Source organism: Globicephala melas, chromosome 20, assembly GCF_963455315.2.
Source record: "Globicephala melas chromosome 20, mGloMel1.2, whole genome shotgun sequence".
Lineage (NCBI taxonomy): Eukaryota > Metazoa > Chordata > Mammalia > Artiodactyla > Delphinidae > Globicephala > Globicephala melas.
In genome coordinates this window covers 48,429,822-48,445,592 of record NC_083333.1, presented here as the reverse complement: position 1 = coordinate 48,445,592, position 15,771 = coordinate 48,429,822, and the positions used below count along the sequence as shown (strand labels likewise).

Sequence of the window (15,771 nt, the reverse complement as noted above, 5' to 3'; positions counted from 1 at the left end):
TGACATCGCGCACAAGTAAAATATGATCTCCTCAAGGCAGGGCTCAGCCCTTAGTTACATTTATACCCCCTAATACGTGGCATAGACCCTCAAGTTTCAGTATGGCTGAATGGAAAAATGAGACTTCTGTTAATTAATTTAAACAAGAAGATTTTAGGGAGAAGGGATGGATTGGGAATGGAATGGAATGAGAGCAAACAGCAAAAGATTATGAAATTTAGTTTGGATCTTTCTGATATTGAGTCTCTAGCACACTTTGATGAAAACATCCAGCAAAAGGCTGAAATCTTGAAACACATTTATTAAACATATATACATGTGCATATATACATATACACGTACATATGTAAATATATATGTAAATAGACACACACACACAAACACACACACCCTACTAACTGTTAGACAATGTACTTGGCACCAGAGATACAAAGACCATTAGACATGATCACAGTTCTAGAGAGTCTTATGAAGAATTCTCCCAACTGCTAATGTAAAATCAAGATTCCCAGAAAATACTGAAACTCACAGGTAAATTGAATCAAAAATTAGGAAATCAGAAATTCTCCATTTCATTCCTTTGGTCCTATGTCCAAAATTCAAACATTAAATTGAATATGAACAAAATTTAGAAAATAGAAATCCTAGTTCCATTTCTTTTTAAGGTCCCCAGAAAACTAATACTTTCTATTATCTCACTCTTCCCATCTGAAAAAAATGAGACAACTGATTATTGACAATCAACTTGAATGAATATTAAGGGAAAGAACAGGTTTATAATGGATAGTTTATAATACAGTTTATAATGGATAGTTTATAATGGATTTTAATATTTAAAAATACAGATATTTCAGTTCCATTTTTAAACAATTCTTACTAAAGTGGGTGTGTGGTGTGGGTGTGTACATATATATGCACAGTAACTCTTTGGTATTCTTAACTACACGCAACAACTTTTCCCATCAAATTATATGTACCTAAGCCAGTAGTTTCAATCAAAATTTTCTCTGGAGTTGTGGTTCTTAACCAGAGGATGTTTGGCAATGTCTGGAAACGTTCTTAATTGTCACAATTCAGAGAGTTGCTTTGGGCATCTAGTAGATGGAGGCCACAGATGTGGCAACTACAATGTACAGAACAGCCCCCCATAACAAAGAATCATCTGGTCCAAAACGCCAATAATGGCAAGAATGAGTCACAAACATATATAATTTGTATTTGCATACCTTCATGCATTATAATTTTAGTTAATTTCTTATTTAAAAGAGTATTAGCCTTGGGCTTCCCTGGTGGTGCAGTGGTTGAGAGTCCGCCTGCCGATGCAGGGGACACAGGTTCGTGCCCTGGTCCGGGAAGATCCCACATGCCGCGGAGCGGCTGGGCCCGTGAGCCATGGCCGCTGAGCCTGCGCGTCCGGAGCCTGTGCTCCGCAACGGGAGAGGCCACAACAGTGAGAGGCCCGCGTACCGTAAAAATAAATAAATAAATAAATAAAATAGTATTAGCCTTTTAAAACAATTATTTATTAATTTTGTTATCACTTCTGATAGTTCACATCAAGCTGACCAATACTCTTTAAACCAGAAATGTACACATAAGGAAAGAAGATAAAAAGCAAAGGCATAAATGAGAACCGTGTGATCAATGCACACTCTGTCTAGCTGCAAATAACCCCTAGGCCAGGGTTGAAGAATATTCATATGTGGTCAATCGAAAAAAAAAATGGGACTTAAGTCTCAAGATTAATCATTGTGTCTGCAGATGAAAATCTGAGTTCATATCCTATGAATCCATCTAGATAAAGTTCAAAATGGGCAAAACGACCATAATTTATGGTGTTAAAAATCAATGTGGGGGCGTGGGATGAATTGGGAGATTGGGATTGACATGTACACACTAATATGTATAAAGTAGATAACTAATGAGAACCTGCTGTATAAAAAATAAATAAATAAAATTTAAAAAAAGAATCAACATAGCGACTTCCCTGATGGTCCAGTGGTTAAGACTCTGTGCTTCCGATGCAGGGGACACCGGTTTGATCCCTGGTCAGGGTACTAAGATCCCACATGATGCTCAGCACAGCGAAAATAAAAGAAAAACAATATAGTAGGTCAATTATATCTAAATAAAACTGGAAAAGACAAACTACAAAATTTTTTGAAAAATCAATGTAAATGTCTATTTCCTGGTTTTGATATTGTACTACAGGTCACATAAGATGTCACCTCTGGGGGACCCTGGGGGAAGTGTACCCTGAACTCTAATATTCTGCAACTTCCCATGAGTCTATAATTATTTCAAAGTTAAAAGGTTTTAAAAATCAATTTGAAAAGAGACCAAAAAACAAAAAAGAAAGAGCAAAAACACAGAGCTGGCAAGAATTACATGCTCATATTTGGTGGGGAAAGAACGGTCCTTTCAGGAAATGGTGCTGAATGAGTTAGCTGTTTTTTTTTTTCTTTTTTTAATTCAAAAAAGCCTTGACCCCTATGTCATACCGTACACCAAGAATTTCAAAAGGATTATAAACCTAAAGATGATAACAACAACCTTCTAACAGAAAGCACAGGAGAATATCTTCATGGCCTCAGAGTAAACAAGGATACAAAAAGCATTAAGAATAGAGTAAACCAGGCTTCCATGGTGGTGCAGTGGTTAAGAATCCGCCTACCAATGCAGGGTACACGGGTTTGAGCCCTGGTTGGGGAAGATCCCACATGCCGCAGAGCAAATAAGCCCGTGCGCCACAACTACTGAGCCTGCGCTCTAGAGCCCGTGAGTCACAACTACTGAGCCCGCACACCAAAACTACTGAAGCCTGCGCGTCTAGAGCCCGTGCTCCACAACAAGAGAAGCCGCTGCAATGAGAAGCCCACGCACCACAACGAAGAGTATCTCCTGCTCGCCGCAACCAGAGAAAGCCCGTGCACAGCAACAAAGACCCAACGCAGCCAAAAATAAAAATAAAAAAAAATAGAGTAAACCACTTAAAATCTGATCTGGATTTCTTTCATCAAAAGACAATATTAAGAAAGTGAAAATGTAAGAAAACCTGTAAAGAAGACTATTAGGACAAATGATGAAACCGGAAAATGGACTGTGGATTACAAAATAGTATTGTATCAAATTTAAATGTCCTGGTTTTGATAATAGTGCTATGGTTGTAAAAGATAATGTGCTTACTCCCAGGAAATATATACTGAATTATTTATGGAAAAGAGGGGGGGCATAAATTCTCCTACTTATAAATGGTTCCGAAAAAAATCTTCACAGGAAAAAAATAAAAATGAGAGAATGATAAAGCAAAAGGGGCAAAATGTCCTTTATTGGTAAATCTGGGTAATGAGTAACAGGAGTTCCCTGTAACAGTTATAAAATTTTCTGAAAGTTTAAAATTATTGCAAAATAAAAGCATCTTTAAAACCCCACAATGAGATACCAACACATACACAAAAAAATTATTAAATTAGTAAGATTGACAATACTAAGAGCTAATGAAAATGTGGAGCAAATGAAACTTTCATACATTGCTGGTAGGAGTACATATCAGTAAAAACACTTTGGAAGACTGGTTGGCAATATCTACTAAAGTTAAACATACACCTACACTATGACACAGTAAATCCATTCCTAGGTCTATATCCAAGAGAAATGGGTGCAGCATATATCCACCAAGGAACACTTACAAGAACGTCAGAGCAGCTTTATCCATAATGCTCAAAAAGTAGAACCAACAAAAATGTCTATCAGGTGTATAACGAACTTTTAAAAATACACTGTGGGACTTTCCTGGTGGTCCAGTGGTTGGGAGTCCGCCCTCCAATGAAGTGGACACGGGTTCAATCCCTGGTCAAAGAACTAGGATCCTACATGCCGGGGACAGCTGGGCCTGCGCACCTCAACTACTGAGCCCGCGTGCTCTGGAGCCTGAGCGCCACAACTCAAGAGAAGCCTGAGTGCCACAACGAAGAGCCTGCGTGCCACAACCAAGACCCAACACAGCCAAATAAATAAATAAATAAATTTTAAAAAAATAAATAAAATAAAATGCATTGTATTCATGATAAGATAGTATATAGCAAAAATGAGAACAAATTACTTCTACGTACGATAACATGAAAGAATCTCATAGTCACACTGTTGAGAGAAAGAAGCCAGACACAAAAGAATAGATTGGGTTATCTATGTCCCCCCATCCCCCCCTTTTTTTAAGTTCAAGAATAGAAAAAGCTAATCTCTGGTGATAGAAGTCAGAATAGTGGTTACGTGGAGGTATGAGGACAGTATTGACAGGAAAGTGGCATGAGAGACTCCTGAGTTGCTCCAAATGTTCTGTCTTAATCTGAGTGGTGCCCAGAAGGTTACATACACATATAAAAATTCAGTCTGCACACTTACAATCTGTGCACTTTATGATATTTAACATACGCAGTAACATTTATAAGAAAAGAAAAAGCTGTCTTCCACACACTCGTAAGTCAGCTTGTGTCCAAAGAATATCTTCCATTTTAGAGTAGAAAAACATCAAAATACTTCAAACAAGAAAAATACCAATTTATAATAAAATTTCAAACTCACTTTTCAAATCAACAAAAGTCACATAAAGCCACTATTTAAACATTGGAAAGACTAAACTTCAGATACAAGACTTCTCTAAAGTGACACCTTAAGAAACATACACTACAAAAAAAATTGCCTCTACTAATATGAATGGATTCCACAAGTTACTTCAATATTATTCTTCATTTCTGCTTCTATTCACTCCATGACACCCAAAGATCTTTCATTGCCAGGTGACTAAAGAGCCATCCATTACTTCTCTTTCCAGTAATAAGACAGTGGACCAAAAAAAATAAGATACTCTCAACAAAGGCAATTTTTTGATTTGGGTCCATATTCAAACTTTCTCTGCTTGCCAGTTACCCAAATCACTGACTTTATATTGTTCCCAAATGAAACCCATAAAAATTGTTTCCTGGCTAGCAATCTTGACATGGCAAGGTCTGTTGGCATCCAACTTCTAAGAAATAATAAACTAATTGGAATTCACCTCAAATATGTCCTTGCATGTTTTCTCTAAAGTTTTTTGTGTAAAGGCAACACAAAAAGTGTAAAAGCTACACTAAAAGCTTTAGGGCAAATCTTTCAAGGGAACAGCTATACTTTTCTTAGCTCAATGTGTTAGCGACACCTAGTGTTATTCCTTTGCAGTATATTCAAAAGCTCCAAGAAAACACTTCAAATCTTAACTTACTGAACCTAAAAATATACTGTTTCATACAATGCAACTCTCATCTTCTAGGTGCTGTAATGAATACATTTTCAAGATGTGTTTAAGATATTAAGCATTTCAAAAGAGGATGAGAAAGCTAAGTAACCATTTAACAGCAAAAGAGTATGGAAAAATTTCAGGACTTTTTACAAAGGTACTATCTTGAAAATTTTTAATGGCAACACTTTATTATTTAAACTATACAGTGCAATTTTGCCTTATAAAATTTTCAACATAATGTAAGTCTAATTCTAATAATCAAATTCTACTTCTTCTAAAACTATGCCATCTTACGTACCAGGCAGCACCAGCCCCAAATCAAGATCTTGGAAACATCTTTGATTCTTCTCTTCTAAATGTTTTATCAGATACCAATACAACTAACTCAGTTCAGGCTCTCAACGTCTCCCAAGTAGACAATGTGAAACTGACGGGCCTCAGCCGACAAGAGGAGCTCAGACAGCTGGGACTTGTGAGGCTCGGGCTCCGTGCCCGCATCCAACAACAGGAACAGTGACAACCATCAACGGCCTTAGTTGCTCCACGGCATGTGGGATCTTCCTGGACCAGGGCTCAAACCCGTATGCCCTGCATTGGCAGGCGAATTAACCACTGTGCCACCAGGGAAGTGAAATTGACTCCTTACTGGCCTCATATCCTTTTCTTTTCTCCTTTACTCTCTATTCATTCCAAAGCCACTGCAAAACCAACCTTTATTAAATATGGATTTTGGAATGTATCTCTGTTACTCAAAGATTCTTAATGAATTCATACTGGCTGAAATATTAATAAATCCAAATCCTCATCCTGCAATTCAAATCTCCTCCCTGAAACTTCTATATCTCATTGCATGTCCACAGAGAGCTTACAACCACTAAAATGAATATTAATGATCATAGAGATGTAACTTGTGCTAAATGAAATAATACATGACGGCACAATGTCTAAAACACACTCATTGTCATGAACAACTCCTCCAACTGGTTGCCCGCTGATACTGCTTGTCAAACCATGTTATGAAGGCTCAATTACTTTTTTTTTTTTTAATTTCCATTCTGGCACAAACAGATAGGTCTGTAAATGACAAACACAGGTTTGGATGATGCGCAACTGGCAAACAGCTATAGGTTTCCAAAAGCTTACTCTCAACTTCTGTACTTATCTTGTTGCAAACAGTAACAAACATTTCACTGACTATCAACAGTTCATAGACGAGCAACAGTGCATAGTCCACAAACTCACCATCTTTCCACCCAAATCTGCTCCTTATCACTCCCTATTTTTTAAAATAAATTTATTTATTTTATTTATTTATTTTTGGCTGCGTTGGGTCTCTGTTGCTTCCTCTAGTTGCAGCGAGTGGGGTCTACTCTTTGTTGTGGTACGCAGTCTCCTCACTGCAGTGGCTTTTCTTGTTGCAGAGCACGGGCTCTAGGCGCGCGGGCTTCAGTAGTTGTGGCGCGTGGGCTCAGTAGCTGTCACACCCTATTTTTATAAGAGGCATCACTGTCTACCCCTGTTCAAAGTTCTCCATTGGCTTCTACAACTCAATTTTTTTAACTGGCAAAAAAACTGTCCAGATAATCCCTAAAAGATATTCAAATGGCCAACAAATATATGAAAAAGCATTCAACATTATTAGTCATCAGGGAAATGCTAACTAAAACCGCAAGGTATCACCCACCAGAATGGCTAAAATTAAAAAGATGGGACTTCCCTGGTGGTCCAGTGGCTAAGACTCCACGCTCCCAATGCAGGGGGCTCGGGTTCAATCCTTGGTCAGGGAACTAGATCCCACATGCCACAACTAAGAGTTCGCATGCCGCAACTAAAAAAAAAAAAATTAAAATGATGGACACAACACCAAATGTTGGCAAGGATATAGTACAACTCATACATTGTTGGGGGAAATGTAAAACGATACAACTACTTTGGAAAAAAGGTTTGGAAGTCTATTATAAAACTAACTATATTCCTACCCTATGAAGCAACAATTCCACTTGTAGATATTTATCTAAGAGAAATAAATGCATATGTTTACAAAAAGACTTACAGAAGAATCTTCACAGCAGCTTCATTCATAACAGGCAAAAGCTATTAATAGGCCAGCTATCCCTCATTAAGAGAAGGGATAAACTATGGTATATTCATATATTGGAATACTATTCAGCAATTAAAAGGGACAATCAACAAGAGTGAATCTCATAAACATTATGCTGAGTGAAAGGAGCCTTACACAAAAAGAGTCCATACTGTATAATAGTACAGAAAGTTCTAAAACAGGCAAAACTAATCTACAATGGAAAAAAAAATAACAGTGGTTGTTTCATGGATGGGATGGAGGAAAAATTGAGAATAGGCATGAAGGAAATGTCTTGAGTGATAATCAAGATCTACTGTATATCTTGACAGAGATTTGGGTTGCCATGCACTTGTCAAAGTTCAGGAAATTTACATATTAAGATTTGTATATTTAATTGTGTGTAACTTTTACAATAAAAAACTAATCAATGGGGCTTCCCTGGTGGCGCAGTGGTTTAGAGTCCGCCTGCCGATGCAGGGGACACAGGTTCGTGCCCTGGTCCGGGAAGATCCCACATGCCACAGAGCAGCTGGGCCCGTGAGCCATGGCCGCTGAGCCTACGCGTCCAGAGCCTGTGCTCCGCAACGGGAGAGGCCACAACAGTGAGAGGCCCGTGTACTCCAAAAATAAATAAATAAATAATTTTTTAAAAACTCATCAAATATTGAACTTTAGTTAATGCAAAAGTAGTTAGGGGAAAGTATGCTGATGTTTGCAATTCACTTTGAAATGCATCCAATAAGATCTACAGGTGGAGACTAAGTATAGTAAAAATTTTCATGGTATAATCTAGGTGGTGGGCATAGGTGTTTTCCCTGCGAAACTTCTGAAGTTCTTCCAATGGTACAAAGCTCATTTTGTAAGCTTTTACCTTACAAAACTCTAGCCCACCACCACCTCTGAGACACCATTAGCATTCTCCACCTAGTTCCACCAAATTGCCTCCTTGCTGTTCTTTAATATAGGAAACATAATCCAGACTTCCCTGGTGGCTCAGTGGTTAAGAATCCGCCTGCCAATGCAGGGGACACGGGTTCAAGCCCTGGTCCGGGAAGATCCCACAGGCCATGCAGCAACTAAGCCCGTGTGTCACAACTACTGAGCCTGAGCTCTAGAGCCCGTGAGCCACAACTACTGAAGCCCGTGTGCCACAACTACTGAGCCCGCGCACCCTAGAGCCTGCGCTCTGCAACAAAAGAAGCCACCGCAATGAGAAGCCCACACACCGCATTGAAGAGTAGCCCCCGCTCGCCGCAACTAGAGAAAGCCTGCGCACAGCAACAAAGACCCAAAAATAAACAAAATTTTTAAAATAACAACATAATCCTATGAGAGAGCACTGCCTTTGAATGCCCCTCCCTCAAATACCCATAAGTATCACTCCTCCACACTTCTGCTCAGGGGGTCTTTGAGAGAGGCTTTCCAAGACCACCTCATATAATATAGCAACCCACAACAATATCAACCACCACACCTTAACACTTGGTAACTTGTTTATTATCCAAGCATGGTACATGTTTATTATCATCTTCCCCACCCTCCAACCCACCTACCTAGAATGGAAATTCCATAAGAATAATGGTTTTGTTTTGCTCATTGTTGTTTTCCCAGCACCTTGAACAGGGTCTGACATATAAAAGGCAATCAATAAATCTTTTCTGAGTGAATGAATTAATAAATGAATGAGGTGAGAATAAATGGCATGGCTTTACAAGAATGCAATTTGGTAAATCTATCAAGAGTTTTGGTATATTTACTTCTAATGAACTCTCCAAATTACATGATCATAAAGATATTTATCTCAATATTCTTTAAGAAGAAAAAAACTTAAGAAATCTAAATCAATGTCCCAGTAGAGAGAAAAGAACATTTCCACCTCAGAGCCTCTGACTTCACTACTTGCTGTTCCAATCTTACTGTGGCTAAATCTTAATTAACTTTTATGCCACTTCCTTATTATATATACTCTCTTATTATTTTCTTCATATTACAATTTGTCTATTAATTTTTTTTTTTTCCATACGCAGGCCTCTCACTGTTGTGGCCTCTCCCGTTGCGGAGCACAGGCTCCGGACGCGCAGGCTCAGCGGCCATGGCTCACGGGCCGAACCGCTCCGTGGCATGTGGGATCTTCCCGAACTGGGGCATGAACCTGTGTCCCCTGCATCGGCCGGCGGACTCTCAACCACTGCGCCACCAGGGAAGCCCTATTAATTTATTTTTATTTAAATCCATTTCTCCTACTAGCTCCATTTGAGCAAAGGCCATATCTATTTTGCTCAAAATACATACTTTATCCAAGAATTGTAATGAATAAATGAACAATTTTTACGTTCTCACAGTTCATGGCATCAAGTCAATCTATGTGTAAAACTGGCCGGAAAAAAAAATCAAGAGTGTAAGCAAGAGAGGGTGGGAGGAAGACGCAAGAGGGAGGAGATATGGGGATATACGTTTATGTACAGCTGATTCACTCTGTTATACAGCAGAAACTAACACAGCATTGTAAAGGAATTATACTCCAATAAAGATATTAAAAAAAAAAGAGAGAATGTAAGCAAGATATTTTAAAATAACTGAAGTCCCCACCAGGGACTTCCCTGGTAGTCCAGTGGTTAAAAATTCCTCGCTCCCAATGCAGGGGGCCCGGGTTCGATCCCTGGTCTGGGAACTAGATCCCACATGCCGCAACTAAGAGCCCACATGCCGCAACTAAAGATCCTGCATGTGGCAGCAAAGATCCCGTGTGCTGCAACTAAGACCTGGCACAGCCAAATAAATAAATAAATAAATATTTTTTAAAATAAATAAAATAAAATAACTGAAATAAATGCAAAGATAACAAGAGCTGAAAGAACTATGGGAGTTAAGAAAGGAAGAATATACAACTACTGTTTTTTTCATATGACTCCCATAAAATTACTCAGTCTTTAGTCCATGCACATGTATAACTTTGACTTTTTTTTTTTTAATTAAGAATTTTAAGCAAGAGAGCCTATATTTACATTACCAAAAAGAGGCAATGTCACTGTTAGGCACAGGTGGGAAAAGGGCCTATGTATCCAGAATATCAACATCACAAATAATCATTCTTTCTTATGTTGCATCAGATGTGTTGAAAGAAGGGGCCTGACAGCTTGGGAAAGCTATGAAAGCTGGTGTTTTCCTGCAGCCATCTCATATACAAAGTGGTAGTGATTGGGCAGTAGAGAAATTACTTCTGCACAGTTCTGCTTCTGAGCTAACTCCACTTAACTATATTCCTAGATATCATCTAAGCTTTGTTCATATTTGTGCACTTACATAAATAGACAATTTTTTTACATGTTTAGCCAGGATGTTTATTTTCTTAATCTGAGACTCACAGGTGGGACAGTTAAATAAAATCAACAGAAGGGAACCCTGTGCACAAACTTGAAGAAAAAACTGAGCTGTAGTTTGGACAGGGTTTGATTTCTGGCCACCCGCACTTACTGAAAAGCAAATACAATTTATGGTCTGCGAAGATCCCTAAGAGCCAGGATTATTTCTAGGTTGACCAACATAAGCTCCCCAGTGTCTAGCACATGGTAACACTTAAATGATTACTGAATAACTGACTAGTGATAAACAAGTTTCAGAAGGGTTTAGTTAGAGTAATGGGTAACAGTCACACTAGTCTATAAAAGATGAATATATGAAGGTCCTTCGTAACCTATTACAATGAAAACTAAAACTAAGGTGCCATACTACTTGCATGGCATATCTTCTGCTATCACATAGGGGAAATAGAGCTCTTAGATCATGGGCTTTGAATCTGAAGTCAGAACTGGGTTTGAATTCCAATTCCACCTCTTATAAGTAGTGTGACCTTACCACCTGTAAAATAGGATAACTTCTCCCTCACAGTATACAACAGATGAGATAATGTGTATATAAAGTTCTCTGAACATAGTAAGAGCTCAATCAGTGCAACAGAAGGAGCTTATTTTACCAAACTGCCTTCTAATTCTTGAACCAGTCCTCACGGGGCTATACTACTACAACAGTAAACAACTGTCAGGGACTTCCCTAGGGGTCCAGTGGTTAAGAATCCACCTTCCAATGCAGGGGACTCAGGTTCGATCCTTAGTCAGGGAACTAAGATCCCACATGTCGCGGGGCAACTAAGCCTGCATGCTCTGGAGCCCACGCACCACAACTAGAGAGAAGACCGCGAGCTGCAACAAAAGATCCCGCATGCCACAATGAAGATCCCGCATGCCACAACTAAGACCCAATGCAGCCAAATAAATAAACAAATAAATAAAAACAACTGTTAGTCAATGAAAATTCCATGAAGAAAAGATTATTTAAATCTCTCAAAATACAATCTGGGCATAAGAATTACTGTAAAGAAGTAATTTCCTCATAAGACCTTTAAGTTACTCAGAACCAGACACAAATTAACTATTAAAAGTGATACCTCTAATTATAACCAAAGCAAGTGGGTAGCCTGAGTACCAGCAAAGAAATGTGCTCAATCCAGTCAACATCCCTAATCCCACAAGGCCCAAGCTTGTTAAAGCTCTAGCTTCCTCTTTGCCTTCAAGTCTGTCAACAGTGTAAAGAATCAAAATGTAGTCTCTATTAATAAGAAAAAGTTAAATTCACAAAATCCTCTCCTCTTGAACACAACCTAGAAATATTTCTCTTGGTAGGAAAAAGCAAGCAAGCAAAGACTGTCAACGCTTTTAAGTCCTTTGTCTATGCCTTTGGCGTGATACTTAAATTACAAACAACATTGCAGGGCCTTGAAAAAACGTCAACTACACACCCCCAAAGGCAAAAACACGAGGACACGCATTCCATGACATACCAACAGGATTCTTCTATCTCTGCAAAATAATGCCAATCTTTAAAAGAAAGAAATATAAAACCTAAAATCCTAAATACTAATAATATGATATATAATTATTATAAGATTAGATGGAAGACCAAAGTTCATTATAAGTGATTTATCAAAGAATAAACAATAATTTTACTTACAATATTAAAGAATTATGCAGTTCAATGTATTCATTACTTAATAATCTTTTAGCCAAATTCTGCATTCAGGAACATCCTGAATTTCATTAAATTTGAGGTAATATATGTTTGCTTATAAATCCTTTAAGAAGTAACCATAATGTGCAAAAAAATCAAAAAGGGAAAAAAATTCTAGCTGAACCACCCACTAACAAGAGGCTTCAAACAATGTGGTAAATGCATCTATTAAAGGCACAAATTAAAATTCTATTGGCTCCAGGCCTCTAACTGCAAAAAAAAAACACACAATAAAGGGTCCACCCGCCAACTCCCCCCCACACCCCAAAATCTGGAGGAGAGACATGATATCTAGGCCATGCCAAAGAGCAGAATATAACTAAGTACACGCCAAAGTATGCAGTCCCTACTACACTTCACTGAGCTGTGATCCTACCAAGCCTCTTCCTCTTTTAGTACATTTTATTTTTGGTCATTCCAAAGAGGAACACGTAGGATTGAAGAGGGAAACTGGGAATAGAATTTGGCAATTTAAACCATTTATTAAAATTATGACTTATCCTATATAGATACACAGACACAAAATAACCTTTGTTCAAATTCATGTATTACATCACTGTTTCTAATAGCAGAAAGGGGGTGGAGGTGGGGGGGAATTTTAAGTTTTTCCAATAAAAGGAAACAAGTTATGTAAATTAAGGAAAATCCAAAAAACAGAATTATAAGCAGTTATAAATTCCATAGAGAAGCTCTCTGAATACTGATTTATAAGTAAAAAACAGCAATGTACAGACTGAGTTGTATAATATGTTCCCTTCTGTTAAGGAAGGGCAGGCTGGGAGAATTATATGTATGTATGTTCTTATTAGCATAAAATATAGCTATAAGGAAAAGAAACATAACTAGAAATCCTAGAAAACTAGAAACTGCTCAAGATAAGGGAAATTGGGGAGAGTAGTGGTAGGGAGTTTTGTTACCCACTTATACCTCCTGAATTTTGAACCATGTGAATGTTTTAACTGATTCAAAAAATGATCACTATTTTTTTTAAAAGCCTTCTGTAAGCCTCTTTACTCTTCTGTAAAAATGCAGGAAAAGATAATAATAACACCAACTAGGTAGAGTTACTATGATAAGAAATTAGATATTCCATGTAAAGTGATTCCCACAATTGCTGGCCCACTTTACAAATCATTTACAACATCTTTAATTTCCCATTTTCCCCTTAGCCCTTGGGCCTAGTATGGGGTTCCACACACAGCGGTCTCTCAGCAATTGCTTGCAAAATAAATGGATGAGACCTTAGAGAAAATATCGCCAGGTTTCACACCAGCTAGCATGCTGAAAAGTATTATATTTCAGGGATTCAACCATCTTCATACTTACAGGGATGCTCCAGACCTGCATTCCATCACTGTAGCCAATCATAATCAGCAAAGGTGGCTCATTCCCCGTGCTATGTATTTCATGAAATTCCAGATTTCTTGATGTATCTACATTAGAATTAAGTAACAAAGGAGCAAATTAAAAAGACAACCCTCAGAATGGGAGAAAATATTAGCAAATGCAACAACAGACAAAGGATTAATCTCCAAAATATACAAACAGCTCATGGATCTCAATATCAAAAAAAAAAAAAATCCAATTAAAAAATGAGCAGAAGACCTAAATAGACATTTCACCAAGGAAGACATACAGATGGCCAAGAGGCACATGAAAAGATGCTCAACATCACTAATTATTAGAGAAATGCAAATCAAAACTAAATGAGGTATCACCTAGTGCCGGTCAGAATGGCTATTATCAAAAAATCTAGAAACAATAAATGCTGGAAAGGGTGTGGTGAAAAGGGAACTCTCCTGCACTGCTGGTGGGAATGTAAACTGATACAACCACTATGGAAAACAGTATGGAGGTTCCTTAAAAAACTAAAAATTGAACTACCATATGACCCAGCAATCCCACTATTGGGCATATACCCTGAGAAAACCATAATTCAAAAAGAGACATGTACCACAATGTTCACTGCAGCACTATTTACAATAGCCGGGACGTGAAACCAACCTAAATGTCCATCGACAGATGAATGGATACAGAAGATGTGGCACATATATACAATGGAATATTACTCAGCCATAAAAAGAAACAAAACTGAGTTATTTGTAGTGAGCTGGATGGACCCAGAGTCTGTCATACAGAGTGAAATAAGTCAGAGACAGAAAAACAAATACCGTATGCTAACACATATATATGGAATCTTAAAAAAAAAATGGTACTGATGAACCTAGTTGCAGGGCAGAATAAAGATGCAGACATAGAGAATGGACTTGAGGACATGGGGTGGGAGGGTTAAGCTGAGGCAAGGTAGGAGTAGCACTGACATATATACACTACCAAATGTAAAATAGTTAGCTAGTGGGAAACAGCAGCATAGCACAGGGAGATCAGCTCGGTGCTTTGCGATGACCTAGAGGGGTGGGATAGAGAGGGTGGGAGGGAGGTTTAAGAGGGAGGGGATATGGGGACAGATGTATGCATACGGCTGATTCACTTTGGTGTACAACAGAAACTAACACAGTATCGTGAAGCAATTATACTCCAATAAAGATCTATTAAAAAAAAAAGACAATGCCAATCAACAAAAACAAGTACACTTCTTTAATGTTACTGGCGGTAACAACTGTTTAAATTGTTTTTCAATAGGTTCTGAAGTTTTTGGAAGACATTTAAAGGAAAGCAAACAGGAAGCTGAAATCACAAAACTAGTATTTTTTTTTAACAGTACCTATAATTATCAGCACAAGTAAGGTTTTAAAACTCAAACTCTCTCAGTAGAGTACAAGTACCAAGTACCACCCCACTACACACAAAAAGTAGACTACAGAACCTAACACAGTGACAGCAGTACCCAGTAGGAAACTAGTGCCAGGTAAAAGCACAGAAGGAGAAGTGCCCAGCGGAAGCACACAACATAAACTGTGTGAGTTCACAAGTTGCATCTGGACACTCTGAGAAATAACAGGCAGAGGACAGGGAAGAGCAAGATGCGGAGAGGGTTTTGCAAACAGCTAGAGGTCTTGTATAAGTAGGTAGACACAAGAGTCTGTGAAATTTAGTACTGTTAATGTTCCTCAGTTTCCTCACCTGTAAAATGAAGGTAATCATACTCATATCTCAAAGGATTGTTGTAAGAGTTAAATGGGATAATACAAAAAGCATTTAGAATAGTATCAGGCATAGGAAGCCCTATGTTGATGTTATTACTGTTGTTATAAAATCATGCTGCAGTAAAAAAAAATAAATAAAAATCAAACTCTCACTTGATATCTAGGAAATACTAATATCAGGAATAAAACCACCTGTAAATGATAAATGAAAATAAAATATTTTACCAAAGTTAACTAAATAT

General features: G+C 38.0%; 1 protein-coding gene across 3 annotated transcripts in view; it reads right to left on the bottom strand.

Moving 5' to 3' along the window:
* BCAS3 (BCAS3 microtubule associated cell migration factor) overlaps positions 1-15,771 on the bottom strand; it is a 573,053-nt gene that overhangs the window by 538,973 nt on the left and 18,309 nt on the right. For all 3 annotated transcript variants that reach the window (XM_060290805.1, XM_030881822.2, XM_060290806.1), the window contains exon 5: positions 13,749-13,855. In XM_060290805.1, coding sequence (XP_060146788.1) covers positions 13,749-13,855 — 107 coding nt within the window. The remainder of the gene's footprint in view (positions 1-13,748; positions 13,856-15,771) is intronic.